The 15,878-nt window shown below is 35.4% G+C and overlaps 1 protein-coding gene across 1 annotated transcript in view; it reads left to right on the top strand.

Annotated features, from left to right (window-relative positions):
* The window catches only part of GLS (glutaminase), a 53,994-nt gene that overhangs the window by 3,902 nt on the left and 34,214 nt on the right, over nt 1–15,878 (top strand). Inside the window, exons 3-6 of the mRNA XM_008630102.2 lie at nt 2,708–2,837; nt 3,527–3,606; nt 5,151–5,314; nt 9,990–10,048. Coding sequence (XP_008628324.1) covers nt 2,708–2,837; nt 3,527–3,606; nt 5,151–5,314; nt 9,990–10,048 — 433 coding nt within the window. The remainder of the gene's footprint in view (nt 1–2,707; nt 2,838–3,526; nt 3,607–5,150; nt 5,315–9,989; nt 10,049–15,878) is intronic.

Below are 15,878 nucleotides of genomic sequence, written 5' to 3'. Positions count from 1 at the left end.
GTCAGAATTTTAAAAATGATGGATAAACCTAACAAGGTGATAAAGGAAACAAAGCAATTCTAACTTCATGCTAGAGCACAAAGATGCAGTTTCCAAAGACCCTCAAACTGTTGCTTTCAAACTTGGATATACAAGTCATTGACAGTTAATATAGATCATAAGACTTGCAGCCTAATCTTCCTAACCAAAATGTGTCTGGAAACATTTATAGTTTGAAAAGACTTTTTTTAAAAGTGGGGCAAGAAATGCTTGGATTGGGATTTGGCAAGAGAATTGTTTTTGTTTTTTTAGGCTGAGATTGTGAAGTTCATTGAAATGGAAGAATGTAAAATAGGAAGTTTTTAGTGCACCTGTCTGGAACACTACTAAACTGTATGAGAGATAAGAGCCAAGTTGTTCACAACATTTGACCATAGAAAGGTTTTTATAGATCAATATATTTATTTATTTAAATTCCTCCCTGTGATCTTTTCCTAGTGCTCCACTTCTTTGGAGCCTGAAGCCAGCCATCTCCAGGGGGTTACCTGGAACATAAGTAATTAAATACTTCGGTGGGGAGGAGATGTCAGCTGCACAATTTTAGAGGCTGTCATGGCTCATGTCCTGGCTGACTGAAAACTTTGCTGTCCTGTTAAAGGGAGACCTAAGAACTCTGTTATTTTGTCCATGCACCTATTGTTCTGAATACCCATCTAGATGACTTGAACCCTTGTATTTAATTTAGTCTGTGAATTCGTATGATTTGCTTGGGTTAATGATAAATACCCAGACAATGACCTTGGCAGAGTCTGGGAAAAATTGGTACTGATAGGTAATGTCCTTCGCCAGCTTAGCCATTTCTGTGGTGAGTTTCAGTCCCTGCATTAAAATGGTTGTACTGCTGAAGTGAGCATCATAGACTTGGTGTGAATTTTAAGTGTATAAATGCCCTTCCTGTTTCAGAAACACAATGTGATCTTAAGAGGACTGTATTTCAGTGCATACTGCCTTCTTGTTTTCCAGACTTTGTATTGACTTGTTCTAATAGGTTTGGGTGAATTTTGGATATTTTTTTTCTTACAAGCGTGCTTAATGCTGTCCAGGTGGTATAGGCAATGTTAGAAATGTATCTGCAGTTTGAAACTAGTGGATGTTATGTTGTTACTCATTCTGCACACAGCTGCCATCAGTGTTATTAATTACTTTTGAAAAGGGGTTTTGCACCTGGAGTAGGTAACTGTAATTGGAAGCTGCTGGGAACAAAAGCAAACAGGATTTTTTGCAAGATACAGAAAAAAATATGACAGATTGCAACAAAACAACTCAACTGCAATTTTAACATAGGCTAAGAAAGAGCAGCGTATTACAGACAGTAGTTTGTAAGGTGACTGTGTACATCGGAAACGTCACAATTTCTCGTTCACTTTCGGAGACCAGTGCCTATCAGCATTTGAAATGGGTATCAATTGAATTTAAGATAAGTCGTCTAAGTACTAAGGACTTTAAAGGCGACTTTAAAGACTTAGAAAAAGAGAGGGGGTTTCAAAGGGAGGAAAATTCTGTCTCTTCACCGATCTTCATGCACCTTCGTTTTGAACTGATGATGACTTTTAATAGTAGGATTATTGAAATACCTAATCTAAGTGAAAACATTTCCCTAAAAATTATTTTTTTTCTGAGTAACTCTTAATTGGAAGGTATGTTCTTCTTTGTAGCATGTGCCTAGATGTTCTTAACTTTTCATTTGCCTGCATTAATAGTATGTGTCTGCTTTTGTCAACACTGCCAGAGGGCATGGCATGAAGGTGTTAACTGTTTGTTTGGTGTTAAACCTCCCTTTGTCTTCCTTGCACTGGGATAGGGCTGTTAATACCCTTCATCAGGTCATATTTCAACTGACTTGATAATGGCTCCCAGTTGCCACCCTGCTCGTGCTCTCCCCCCTCACCCACAGACACACCACTTTCAGCATGTCTCAGTTTGTGTTCATCCTTCCTTCTGTTTGTCCTAGATACGTCCTTTCCTTTTTACCTCATCGGTTTTTTGACTGACCCAGATGGGCTGACGTTCCGAGGGTGTGGCCGATAGTGTAACTGTGTTCTGGGCTGAAAGGCAACAGAGATTCCTTAAGTGCTGTCGGTTTGAAACTAGAAACTTGCGGTACTGCTCACTATGAACTTTTGCTCAGTTCAGGAGATGTTACCAAGTTTTTCCACAGGGCTTTTTTCTTATTAGAGGGGAATCACATTCCAGTTTGGTCTGTTGGCAGCGTTCTCCCCTCAGTTCGTGGTGAAAGAGTCAAGTGAGAGAAAGCAACCCTGAACCTCCTAAGTCTGATCTAACTCTGAAATTAGTACTGTTTTGGACAAGGACTGGGCTAGATAAACTACAGATGGCTTGATCCTGAGAACTGGGTGCTTTAGATCCCTTTTGCAAGCTGAGGTGCTACTTGAAGGCAGATTGATAATACCTTGCAGTATAGCTTCACAGTTGAAACTTCAAAAAGAGAGCTTTAAGTAGAAAAAAATAAAAATGAATGCAATAAAACTATTATAACTAATTTAGAAAAATAGAGTGGCAAATTGGAAAAGTAATAAAGCCTTGTTCTTGTAGGCATGTAGCTTCAAGGGACTGAAGGTCCTAATTAAATAACATGTAATTGCTACTTAAGTAGGCTTTTTGACAGTACGTTATCAAAGTACTAATAAACTTTTTCAACTTTTTGCAGGTGTGTACAAAGTAATATTGTGTTGCTTACTCAAGCTTTCAGAAGGAAGTTTGTCATTCCAGATTTTATGTCGTTTACTTCCCATATTGATGAGCTGTATGAAAGTGCTAAAAAACAATCTGGAGGAAAGGTAACCTGTTTATAAATTCAACTTCAAACTTCTGTAGGTTTTTAGTATTAACCAAATGCGTCATTTGTTAAGTAGATAGATTTTTCTTAACATTTTTAGAAAAATTAAACTGATAGCGTAATGAAAGAGTTTTGGAAGTTCAGTTATGCCTGCAACTTGTAAACTGTTAGAAATACAGTCCATAGCCTCTAAGAATCTTGTAGCGTTTTGATGTTGGAATATGAAAATAGCATTATTCTTTCTTATAAAACTGCTGTATAATTTGTCAGACTACACTTAGTCTACAGAAAAATTATGCAGCTCTACACATCTGGCAATTGTCAATACCACACCTTTGTTAGTAAATAAAATTTATTCTGGTGCTTATTTTCAATAAATTAGTTTTAAAATCCCAGACTTCGTTACAAGCTAAAAATTTTATATGATTTGAAAATGCTGAACATGCTGTAATACAGAACACAGATACCTCTCTGAATGTGCTGAAAATTTTACTTTGAAAAAATGTTTTATTTGATAGTGATCCAGTGAATATAATAATTTCTAATGAAGCTTAAATATACCAGGTCATTATTAGTAGTGTAACTCAGTTCTACCTTGTATATTCTTTCCATTGACATTTATTTTAAGTAACGTAGAGTTAAGTATTTTGGATATTGTAATGTGTCTCTCTTTATTTCACGCTGTAATAGGTTGCTGACTATATTCCACAACTGGCCAAGTTCAGCCCCGACTTGTGGGGGGTGTCACTTTGCACCGTTGATGGACAAAGGTATATTGTAACTTCTAGATTTTGTTCTTGGAATAGTTGAAGGACAGATAAAGGCAATGCTTCTGTAGTATTAATCTTTGGAAGCTGAAAAGCTTTGTCTCATAGTACTTGTGCATCGAGCTGTATAACTTTCTGTGTAGGTCACAATGTACAAAGTGTTAGTTCCTTCTCCGCATTTTAATGTTTTCACTGTAGCATTGTTATATAATATGTGTGTCACTGAAAAAATGCAGATACATGTTCTTTAAAAGAAAATGAAGATGTGGAAACTGGACAGAGCTGAAGATGATTTTGCTTTTCAGGTTTATCAGGCTTTTCCCTGTAAGGGTTTATGTAGGTCTTAGATATAGTCAGAGTGATTTTATTTTTCTCAGTATTAGTAACTCAGAGTAGCAGACGGTTAGGAGCCTCGATGTAAAGGGATACCTTGCACCATCTAGCTGAGAAGTAACACAAACTCTGTCTACCTTTGTGAGTACACAATGCAAGATGTCCATCATCTCTGCTGACCTGCAGTTTGGTGTGGTCCTACTGCAGGTTCTGGAAACTGCAGTTTTTGGGTGTTGGGTTTGTGAATGGATTTTGCTATGATCTCTTGAGATGCATATGTTTGCTTCTAATTAGCCATATGCTCTGTAATCTCAGGGGAGGAGCTGTACAAGTGAGCTGAAGTATATTTTTCATCTCCCTGTTTAAGTGTCTGAGCTACAATCTATTAATAGTAAAAAACCTTATACTTTAAATTGGCATTTTGCTTTGTTTTGGATATTATGCGCTAATGAAAGTTTTTATAATGTTAATTTTTGTGATGTTTAATGTTTAGTAATGTTAGCTTTTATGTTGCCAAAATGGTATTGTGATTTTCACTGAAGCCTGCTTGTGTTTTCTGCAAAGAAAAGAAGCAAATACACTCCTGATTTTGTCACCAGACAAGTGACTGCTTCAAGCCTTTTGCTCTAGATGTGGCATATGCTGCTTGCATGAGTCACTCTTTGGTGCAGTCTGACATAGATGCTGAAAGTAAACTTTCCAAAAGATAGCATGTAGTAAGTGTTATAAAACATCTCTGCCATTATCACAGGGAATGTAAATGCAGCTATTTGATTATTGTTCTCAAATTGCAAAACCAAACTGTATCTCATATTTGTTTATATAGACATGAATAAGTGTAGTGGCTCTGTTTGGGTCAGCTGTACCCTGTTGAGTATGTGGTTTGCAACTGAGTAGGATAAGTGTAAGATTAGAGGTCTGAGGTGATTTCTTGCTCTGGTACAAACCCGTATCTGAACCCATTTTCATTTTGTTACCTCTGCAGTAGTCAGCAACTGACTTTGTTATGCTTGGCTTATGGAGTCAGTTGCTAAAACCTGTAAATCTCATTGTTAAGTTCTTTAAAATGAGACTTAGTATTAATATGCTTTTGCTTTTTGGTGCGTTTTTGTTATTAGTCCTTGTATGTGGAAGGATAGATGAAGCATTTAACATTCTACTGCCACAGCTGACAATCAGGAAATTCCAAGCCTCTTCATCTGTGTTTTTCCCAGGCATTCTGTGGGTGATACCAAAGTTCCATTTTGTCTTCAGTCCTGTGTAAAGCCTTTGAAATATGCGATTGCTGTCAATGATCTTGGCACAGAGTATGTGCACAGATATGTTGGTAAAGAGCCTAGTGGATTACGGTTCAACAAATTGTTCCTGAATGAAGATGGTAAGAGATACATTTTACTTAATAATGCAAATACTCAGTTTTAGAAAAATATGAGGCAAGCCTACACAGTTTTTTCAGTCTTGTCATTTTACCCTATCCTCTTAAGTCATATTACTAGGCAGCTTTCTGGAATATTTTGCATCAGCAAGGTAAACTTAGTTTTTGTTAGTCACTTTTGCCTAATTTAGAATGCTAGTAAAAGATGTTGTATTGCTTCTATTCTGTTTGCTAGTTATTGAGCTGTAGGAAAACCCAAAGAATTTTAACGATGAAAGTATTTTAAATTTATTTTTATTTAGTTGAGTTGGTAGCAAGTGTTCCTTAATCATGGCTTCTGTAAAAATGGTGGTGAAAGAATCAAAGATGTTAAATTGATTTTAAAAAACATATCACTTCTCAGCCTTCTGAGAAGCAGGTGCTGGTGCCAAAGGCCAGCACTGACTAGTTTCCAGAAGGCGAAATCTTCCCACAGATTATTCTAAATGGAATTTGGCTACTGATTCAAAACGATGTTTTTATTTTTTTCCCTGTGGCAGGAGTATTTTAGCAAGAATTTCTCATACAGCACTTACCTAGATTATTTCTTTTTCATGTTATATTAATTCTCAAGCATGGAAATTTAATTTTAATAAACTTTATGGCAAAAATCTGAGAAAGGTGACTCAGGTAGCCCTAGAGGAAATACTGGATATTATCTCTGAAACACAAATGTTTCTTCTAGTGGATCTGTCTCAGTAAAAGAACAGACAATGTTTCCATTGCCATGGTATTGCAATTAATATTTAATTACCAGCATAAGGCTTGGATGACATTTTTCTCAAGGACTGTATTGAATTCTGACTTAAATATCTATATTATTAATATATTAATGACACCTGATTATATTTATTATGTTTATAAATATATTCAAACGATTATATAAAAATTATTTATTTATATCTTAAAATCATCTTACCATATTTAAAAATACAGTATATCATGACAATTTATTTTCTCTGTTTTATTATGTTAGTAAATGGTGATGAAATACCAGTATGAATATATTGCCAAGAGGGATTAAGCATTTTGTCAAGTTTTGCTGTCTTGTTTTTGCTTTCCTAGTTTTTCCAAATATACAGTGTTGTAACAGTGTGAAGAAGACTTGTCTTTCATATCTTACAAAAAGGTTTACTACAAAAAAAGCTTTGATGGTGCTGAAAATGGCTCCTTAATTCCTTTGAACTAATATAGATGTTCTGTTTTTTCTCTTTTTAATAACGTGACAAAGTATAGAAATTATTTTCTTCTTTTTATTGCTATTTTTAACATTGAACTATTGGAGAAGAATTGGTGGGCTGTGGTCTTTTACATTACTGTTATACTTTAAGAGTGTTTATAAGGCAAGAGTGTTTCTTATGCATATTATGTTATGCATAAGAGAATTTGGACTATGGAAATTTTGACCAAGGAACATGAAATTAATAGAGAAGACTAATTCACATGATAGAAAATTTAATTTTTAAATATGTGCTTCTATGGCTGATAGACACAGGAAAGAAGTGCTGGGACTGACCTGGATGGCCTCTTATACAGTCGTTATGAGAAGAACTAAAACAAAAAGTAGGAGTCTAATAAATAGGAACATTTCAGTTATAGGGAGAGAAAGGGAGGTTGAGTTTCTCCAAGTGAAGGAAGAGGAGGGAAGAATGGATTATACTTTTCTTGTAGATTTAAACCACTGTATGAACTTTAGATGTGCAGAGTATTTGTCAGTTTGAGCATCCATAAATACTTTGAAGATCAGATTTGAAAATGAAAAAAAAAAAATAGATATTGAATCTATTTACTTTCTGAATATTCAGATGTAGTTGAATTCCATGTTCATAATCCAGATTCTGTGAAGTGATACACAGGTGTTTGAAAACCGTTTAGACATGCATCTGAAGCTATTTTTTCTATACTTACTTTATGGAAGATTCCTAAAACAGGATGTTCTTGTATTTCATTGTTTACTAGTATTGAGATTCAAGCTGGAAAGAATGAAGAATATTTTAACATAATTTAAAATTATAGCTAAAAATGCCAATTTACAACAAAAAGATGTTGCTGTGTTTAGAGTATTATCTGTGCTGTGCAATGGAAATTTGGAAACTTCTGCAGGCTTATGCATATTCAATTTTAAAACTTGTTTTATCAAAGGGAATATATTGCCCAGTCCAAGTCAGATTTCTGAAGGAATAAAACAATCTCCATGCTAATTTTAAAAATACTATTCCAGTTGATTGAAGTAGATCAGGAATTTTACTATGTAAAATATGTCTGAAACAGGCATTATCAGGAATAATTTTCCTGGCTATGGTCATTAGGCAGCTACAGGCTTTTTAATATCTATTGAGCTCATGATGCTACAAGTGTGACAATACCTGTATATATGAACAGGTAGTATCTCTTATCCATACATACAACCTCTTCTTGGTGAGAATTCAAACATACACGTGGTATGGAATCTGGTTATGTTGTTTTCTTCGTACTGTGTGGCAGATTGAAACTATAGAGGTGCACAGAAGAATCAAGAGCAAAATATTTATAAAAATATTTTTAGAATGGGCTCTGTATGATAAAGTGATGAGTTTATGGACTGGAGTGGTACCTAATGCTGGTGAGAGGAAGCTGTAAAGAAGAGAAGCATAGCTAGAGTGAGAAATGAGGGTGACAGTGTGTTCTGATTAAGCATGAGAGCTGTGTTGTCTTGAATTGTGTGTCCAGAGTTGGGATCCCCAGCTCAAGGAGAACAGTGACAAACTGGGGAGGGCTCCAGCGAAGGGCTGCCAGGATGCTGTGCAGTCCAGGGCACGTGCAACTCCCAAGGAGCAGTCGGAAGGGGGAGTCTAGGGGCTCCCCTGGAAGCCTCTTCAAATTCTTGAAGAGGAATTGCCAACATGAAGAGTTCTGTAATTCTTCTTGGTAGTGGCACCTGGTACAACAAGGGCCAGTGGCCCCATGCAGTGGCTTGGGAGCTGCAGATTGGATATTAGGGTAAATTTGTCCTCTAGCACGAACAGGATTGCAGGAGAGGTAGAGGATTTGCCACATCTGGAGGTTTTCAAGACTCAGTTAATAGAACCTTGGCAATAGCCTTGCATTGAGTGGGAAGGTGGAGGAGATGACCCCCAGATGTCCCTTCTGACGTGCAGGCTGTGATGCTGTGAGTGGTCATTTGACTTGTGTTCAGGTCTGTGGTCCCTAAGGAGCTATGGAAATCGTATGTTTTCTTATCCAGGATCTGGTCTTAATTGAAAGTCAGATACATTTGACCCTCATTGCTTGCATTAGTAGATTACAACAGGATATTTTATATATGTGGATCTTAAGTATAATCAAATGAAATCAGAACAATTTGTCAGTCTCATTCAGAGAGAGAAGGAATGGCAGTAACAACTTTAAAATAGTATCTAGACAACAAGTTTGTATTTTAGGGGAGCTCCGCTGTTTTGGAAGATACTGGCCTTTTTTCCCACTAATAGAATAGTTGGATTTATTTAAAAGTTCCTTTTAATATTGACTTTCTGAAAAATACTAATAAAATTGATGATCAGTTTTTGAAGATTAACTGATAGCCATAGATGGCTGTCATTGACCATACCCAGTGTAATTTTCATGGGAAGATGTGTGTTGGCTGCGAATATCAGACTCATATCCAAAACCCCAATCATCTCAAGTTTCCTTTAGAGTCCATATTTGTATATCATGCATAAAAGTATTAAAGAGTTTTTGTGTTGTTTTTTAATTAGTATTTTTTCAAATTTGGAGATAAAGGAATAGCAAATAAAGAATTCAAACATGTCATTATATTAATGCATTGAGAATTGTTCAAAGTTTGCTCAGAAGTCAACATCCTAGTTAAAAGGCACAGCAAAAATGTTAGTTAAAAGAAGAAAAGGGTTATTTGTTGAAGGTGGATTATTTGGGAAAAGTAAGATGGCTGATAAGGAGAGGTTTTTCAGAAAAAGAAAATAGAAGAGAAGGTGATTCATTCAGCAGTCAAGAATGATTTGGGAATGCAAAGATACTGTTAATATGGAGATCAGTGGGAAAAAGGAAAATGTAAGTGTAGCAGGTATGTGCAAGTCAGCTATGAAGTAAGTTAAATTCTAGGGAGGATGAGTAAATACATATTTGCATTTCAGAAGCTGCCGGTAGAAACCTCTGGCTCTTGAAAAGAATCAGTGTTTTGTATTCATGGTCAGCAATAAGGAAATTTAAGAACTGGCTTTTAATTATTTTTTAAAGGTCCTGTTTAAACACTTTTAAAATCACTGAGACTTGGTAACTTGGGGGAAAAATTGGAAAGTCCTGGCGTTGCTCTGCTTTTAAGTGTTGCGTTGATCCAATACTGGAACACTGAAGAGCATTTGTAAGTTTCAAGAAAAGAAATTATGCCAAACCAAATAATTTACTGGATTAAGTTGCATAAGACTGAGTGTGTTCTAAGCTGTAAAATACTCAGAATTATAAAATATTGTGTATAGTGTTGGATTACGGTATTTTTTTAAAGGTTTAGGATTATATAATAGCTATTCTGTAATAGTAACTTGAAGTCATACATCTAGAATAATTTTTCCCTTAGGCGCTTGACTGGTTTTGTTTGACAAACTTGTCTTGGAATATATTTGTAATTGAAAACTTTATTTCACAGACAGGCCTCATAACCCTATGGTGAATGCTGGAGCAATTGTGATCACATCTTTAATCAAGGTAAAAAGTTAATTTTTCGTTTCTCTCCGAGTATTTTAGTAGAATGTAGAAAAAAATGTCTTGTACAGATTATAAACTGTATTTGATTTTTGACTGCAATATCTGATGGCACTTTACTCATTGGCAGGTAGACAACCTCTGATATTTTGGAAATAGTAACCCTTGCAAACAAATGCAGTGTTAGACTAGCAGTTTCTAACAAGTATCAGTGCATCTCAAAAACTCTGTTTCCTTGACGGTATTAATTTGTTTCCTTCTTTAGCTGCACAACACTTGATATTCTCTCGAGAGTGTTGCCTTCAATTTGTTAATTGCTGAGGAAGTACATTGCTCAGGAACATACTTTATAGCACTTAGAAGTACATTTCTGAGTGTCTAGTGCTCTTACAGAGCATAAAGTTACAAGAGTATTTCTTGCTGTGCAGAAGAAATGGAAGATACTATAATTTGTACAGGAGCAATTGTGCTGTATCTAAATGTCAGTCTTATGTTGAATTTGTGTGCTGTTAACATCCTGCACCACTAAATTATGTTAGGCTTCTATGGTACACAGTTGTTGTTGGGATGTAAGTGTGCTTTCATAAATAAGAATGTTTGAAAATAGTCACTTATTTTGCTAAGCACACCAGGACTGAATAATGACTTTACATCTTTAGTCCATGATCTTGAGACTTTTGGAAAGCTGTATTGTATTTTTTCCGTAGAATAGCTGTGTATAAATGTCTTGAAGTTGTTAATGGTATAAACTCCATATAATGTTAATGCTTGCCAGATACTTGACTTGTATTTTCTGCTGGTGTTGGTCGCCACAGGTACAAAAAATTAATTTTTTTTTCTAAGGGTACCTGCATAGAGTTCTGGGGAACATGTCAGTCCCCTGGAATTTTTGAGTAGTAAGCTTGATACTGTTACTTCAGAGGTCTAAAAGTCTTGTTTACAACCTGTTTCTTGGTTGTGTTTCAAAGTCCAATAGCTACAGTGTGTTTCCTACCCTCTATTTCCAAAACGTTGATTTTAAAATTACTTAGATCTTGATTTTCTGTTATTTTATATTTAAAGAAGGTGTAAGAACTCCTGCTTAAAGACATTTATCTTTGATAGCTGTAGGTGAAAGAAAATGGCCTTAAGTATGACAGGTAAATTTATTCACATTTAATATTTTTTAAAGGTTGACTGAGCATTGAAATTCACTTGGATAATAGTGAATTTTAAAAACTGACTTAACACACTTGTCTGAAATGTCAAAATGTTAGTCCAAATACAACATGCCCTGCTGATCATAAGGCAAAACAAAAGCATGTGCCTCTTGCAGAAGGCACGTAGTTCTTGATAAATGGTGTACTTCTGAATAGATAACATGGATTTGTTTATTGCATGCAACTGTGGTATTTGTTGCAAGGATGGGGGATTGGTTTTGCTGGGTGGCTTTCTTTAAATTTTTATTTGGGTTTTTTCTGTAATGTTCTTATAAAGAGTATTGCATTGCACTAACATTTCTGCATGTGGTAACTGCACGTCTAGTGGACGCGTATCTTATCACACCATTATTTGTTTTCAGTGTGATTAAAATGTAGATTATTTTCTGTACTGCTTTCACTAAGATACCATTTATCATTTGAATAACTAACCAAGCTAAACATATTCTGAAGAAAATTATGTAGAGGGACACAGGTACAAAACTACCTAGTAGTTGTATTTTTTGTGAAGTAACTTCTTTACAATCTGCAACTTAACATTATTCCTACTAACCTGTGAATTACATAATTCACGTTTGTATTTGATCTAATATCAAACTTACCTTTTTTCTGAAAAAGGTGGCTTCATTAACTCATGTTTTGCCCTCAATTCCTCTGCATTTGTTCTTTTTATTTAAGGTGTTACTTACATGTCTTAAAGGCAGTGTGTGACTCTTAAAGTACAAGAAAACTTAAATTCACCATGTATTGCAGATTTATCTAATGTGACAGCATGTTAATAACTATGGAGAGATTGTTGCTGTGTTTCATAGTTAAGAATGCTTTTATCTCCTTTGAGATTCATTATCTCTTTCTGAGAAATGGATCTAAGAAGTCTTTCAAAGTTCCCATACGTGGTACTGAGTTTAGCAGCTATTAGTAGACACGATCTTGCACACAGCTGTCCTTAGAGCCTGGCACAGATAATGGTTACTTGTGGATGAGCAATGATGCTTGGAGTAATCTTTCTGTCAGAATATGTTAACATGTAATATGTTAACATTTTAGGGGTAAAAGTGGCTCTTAGCATCACTTACCCGGTTCTGGCTTCTGTAAGAATTTGGTGTTCCCACCTTGGAACAGAGCAGGGACCTAAACTGTAACATTACATTGTCTTTGCAATCCATAATAATAAATAATGAGGGGTATGTGCATGTTAAATTGTACGTTTGTTTGAGTTACTTAGGCATGGCTGTATCATGCTCCTGCCATCTTAAGTGATTCTCCGACTGCCCTGGGTTTGGAGCTACAGTGTATTTACATTTTGGTGTCTCAACCCCTGGCTCTGTTCTGATTGTACTTGCATTACACTCCATAGACTATTTTATCAGTTTAAAGGATGTATCTACAATAAAAATGCATTAGCAAAAGGACATCCTGCAGGTCACTTTTAAAGAAATAAAATTTAAAAAAAACCCCTAAGGACCTTTTCCCTTGTTGATAATTGTACAGCCATTTGCCTGTAATACTAGTTGTATAAATGACATGGTTACAACAATTTTCAAATAATTTTTATCAAAAGAAAATTGTGTGGCAATTACAGGAGTTTGTGGAAAGGTGGTATGAGATAAAACAGTAATTTTTTCCATATCTTCAAGGAAATATAGGTGCTTGAAAGAAGGTGATTCAACTCCTGTACAGATTTAGTACAGATTCAGTGCAGCTTTCTGTACATCACATTGGCTGGGAAAAGTCTTTATTGCCTGTAGTAGGGATAGATTTTACTGCTTTGATCTGTTTTCTTAAACTTCAAACTCAATTCTCAAAGCTTGTCAACTCCAGGAATAACAGTGGTTTTGTCAGGGACTTCCCACTCCCACTTTACCTTTACTGACTTGTCGTATTAGAAGTGCAGGTGAGATAAAAGAGGAAGGATTCACAGAGAAATATGTGGAAGAAGGCAGATGGCTGTGGATGGAATCACCAGAGGATAAAGGATTAATCTTAAGTCATTTTTATTGTGTGCTTTAACATTCCATCTGTAGATAAAAGTTTTCCTAATCTAACAGCAAAGGTTCAGGCAAATACAGCATCTTTAAATCCTCTACGTACTGGCAGCCACACGCAGACTGTAAGACAGTGTGGACTTGAAAGCTCACTGAAGGGAGGTGTTCTGTGGTCTTGAATTATGTGGGAAGCATTTAGACATGTTGGGAATAACAAAATTCATAGTTCTTGCAAAAAATTCGGTGTACGAGAAAATGAAAATGCTGATCTCACTGACCCTGAAAAGACCTTAGTTCAATGGAAGCTTTTTTTTTTGATAAAACATGGAGGGGTTTGTGATATATTTAAGAGCTTTCTAAATATACTGATAAATCAGAAAGTAAATGAGGCAAAGAGTGGTAGAAAAAACCTGTCTGGCTGTGCCAAGGGTCTGTTTGCTGTCAGGATTCAGTTATTAGGAAACCTATGCAGTTACAGTTTAATACTTGAGAGGTGGGAAAATGCATGGTTTATTTGGCAGTATAGTTATAATAAACTGTACTGATTTAGCTTAACTGCTCTATGCTGTCACTCCAGTTATCCTTCCTGATAGACTGTTGTGTAAATATACATACAAACCACTTTGCATCATGTGTTGGTGTTGTGATCTTCTCTACCAGATACTTGTCCTTACTTTGGTGACATTGCCTCTCTTCCTAGGTTATTAATTTTCTTTTGGTAACTAATTTGGGGATAGAACTTACATCCATGTTTTTCTCCACTTGCTTTTTACTGTAACTCAAGTATATTGGATGTTATCTGATGTAGAATATGTATGAGATTCTGTGAAATGACGTCTGTTCAGTGGTCACAAACGCACAGAAGTGAAGGACACACAAAATCTGACATGTATTTGAAATTTTCATAGTATTTGTCTTAGGTCAAGTACTGTCTGTCACAGTGTACTCTCAAGTATTTCAGAGCTGAAAATGGTACACTAAACTGGCAAGACACCAGTTCTCACAGAACAGGACCATCTTAACAAATAAATATAAAAAGTGTGTAAGTACAGAAAGCTAAAATAAAGACATAAAGAAAAGACATAAAGAAAAATGCACAAGTGTAAAGAAAAGAGTTTTCTTGCACTCTGATGTAGTATTACGATTTTTTGTTTCTGGATATTTTCATCACAGGATAGCGTTAGATTATGAATTTGGCTTTAAATATTCCAGAAATTAATTTTTAAATAATCTTCTATTATTAGATGATTATAAACTTCTCATGATCCAGGTGTTTTTGTTAGCTTTGCGTAGATTCAAAATCGAGAAATTGCTTTAGCAAGAGACATGTGGTAAGAGCTTATATGGTCTAATCATAGAAACAGTGTTGATCAATGAAAAGTGGCTAATATTAACTACTTTTCCAATAAGTACTGCCTGATTTTGTTGTTGCAAGCTCTGGTAAGTATCCATGGGTCTCCTTCCTATGTAGGCATGTAGCCTTTGCAACTGTTTCTATTTTTTAATAGAAATACAAGTAATATAGTACAAGTACCTTGTTTAAAATAAAAAAGGGAAGATCACTAAAACCTGACACAGTCAAAAAATTCAAATTTATGATTGACAGCCATAGGTTCATTGGGGTTTTAAGTGTTTACAAAATTGTGTTGAGCTGTCTTCTGCAAGTTTGAATTTTCTGCCTATCAAACTGCTTCAGTCCTAACATTGTAAATTTAATTTTGTATTCATTTAGAAGTGTTTTTTCATATGTTTATACACACAAGCATGTATAAGTGTGTATATGAACATATGTTCCAGTAAATGTACAAAGTGTTTGTGGAGTTAGTGCATGGAATGTTTTCTTTGATGTTCTAGACAGGTTGAATTGCATCTGAACTTTAAAAATGCTTTTTAAGAAGTATTGTCATGGTTGCCCTCAAATTCATAGGTTTATACAGTCAAGCTAAAAATAAGGGCTTGTGGAAGAACAGAAGTTTCCTTGTCTCTTATATTTGTTTAAATTATTACGGAAAAGCTGCTTAGTACTCTAAATGTTAGGATTTTATATTTGCAATTGAATTTTAATCATAGAATGTGTGTTGCCACTGTGTCTCTTCAGCTTTTTAGGAGGAGCAGGATACCTCTGTCAGCTGCTGAAAGAGGGGAACTAATCTGCTGGGGTTTTTAGTCATCATGTGTATGGAAGCAGAGTTTCTCATTTCAGTAACATGTTGTAGTAAATCCCTACTGAGGTCTTGATCGTGTGATTGCTTAAGCAAGTAGTTCAGGTGAATGAGCAGTCTGATTTCAGTAACAATGCTTTTGTGTGTGATATGAAATACCTCTACAAGTGCGCGGAACATCAAGGACTAAAAACTCATCATCTGGCTTAGTATGCAGAAGATTTTCTTCCCAAAATACGAGTTTAGTTGTGAACTTTGAAAAGGAACCTTTTTTATTAAAAGTCAATGTGGAAAAAGTTTGCATTGAGTCTTTCGCCCACCAATTTAATGTGCTGCTGGTAAAGCCATGTTTTTGTTGAAGGGAATATTTTTTTCAACCAGGCAGAACAAAAAAGTGAAGTATTATGTATTTATATTTTTGCAGAAAGCATGATCTCTTTCTCCCTCTTTTCTTTTTTTTTTTTTAACAAAAGAACCTGTTTCAATT

This window comes from Corvus brachyrhynchos, unplaced genomic scaffold (genome assembly GCF_000691975.1).
Source record: "Corvus brachyrhynchos isolate BGI_N302 unplaced genomic scaffold, ASM69197v1 scaffold370, whole genome shotgun sequence".
NCBI lineage: Eukaryota > Metazoa > Chordata > Aves > Passeriformes > Corvidae > Corvus > Corvus brachyrhynchos.
The sequence above is the reverse complement of the archived record's forward strand: the minus strand, read 5'-3'. Positions and strand labels throughout refer to the sequence as shown.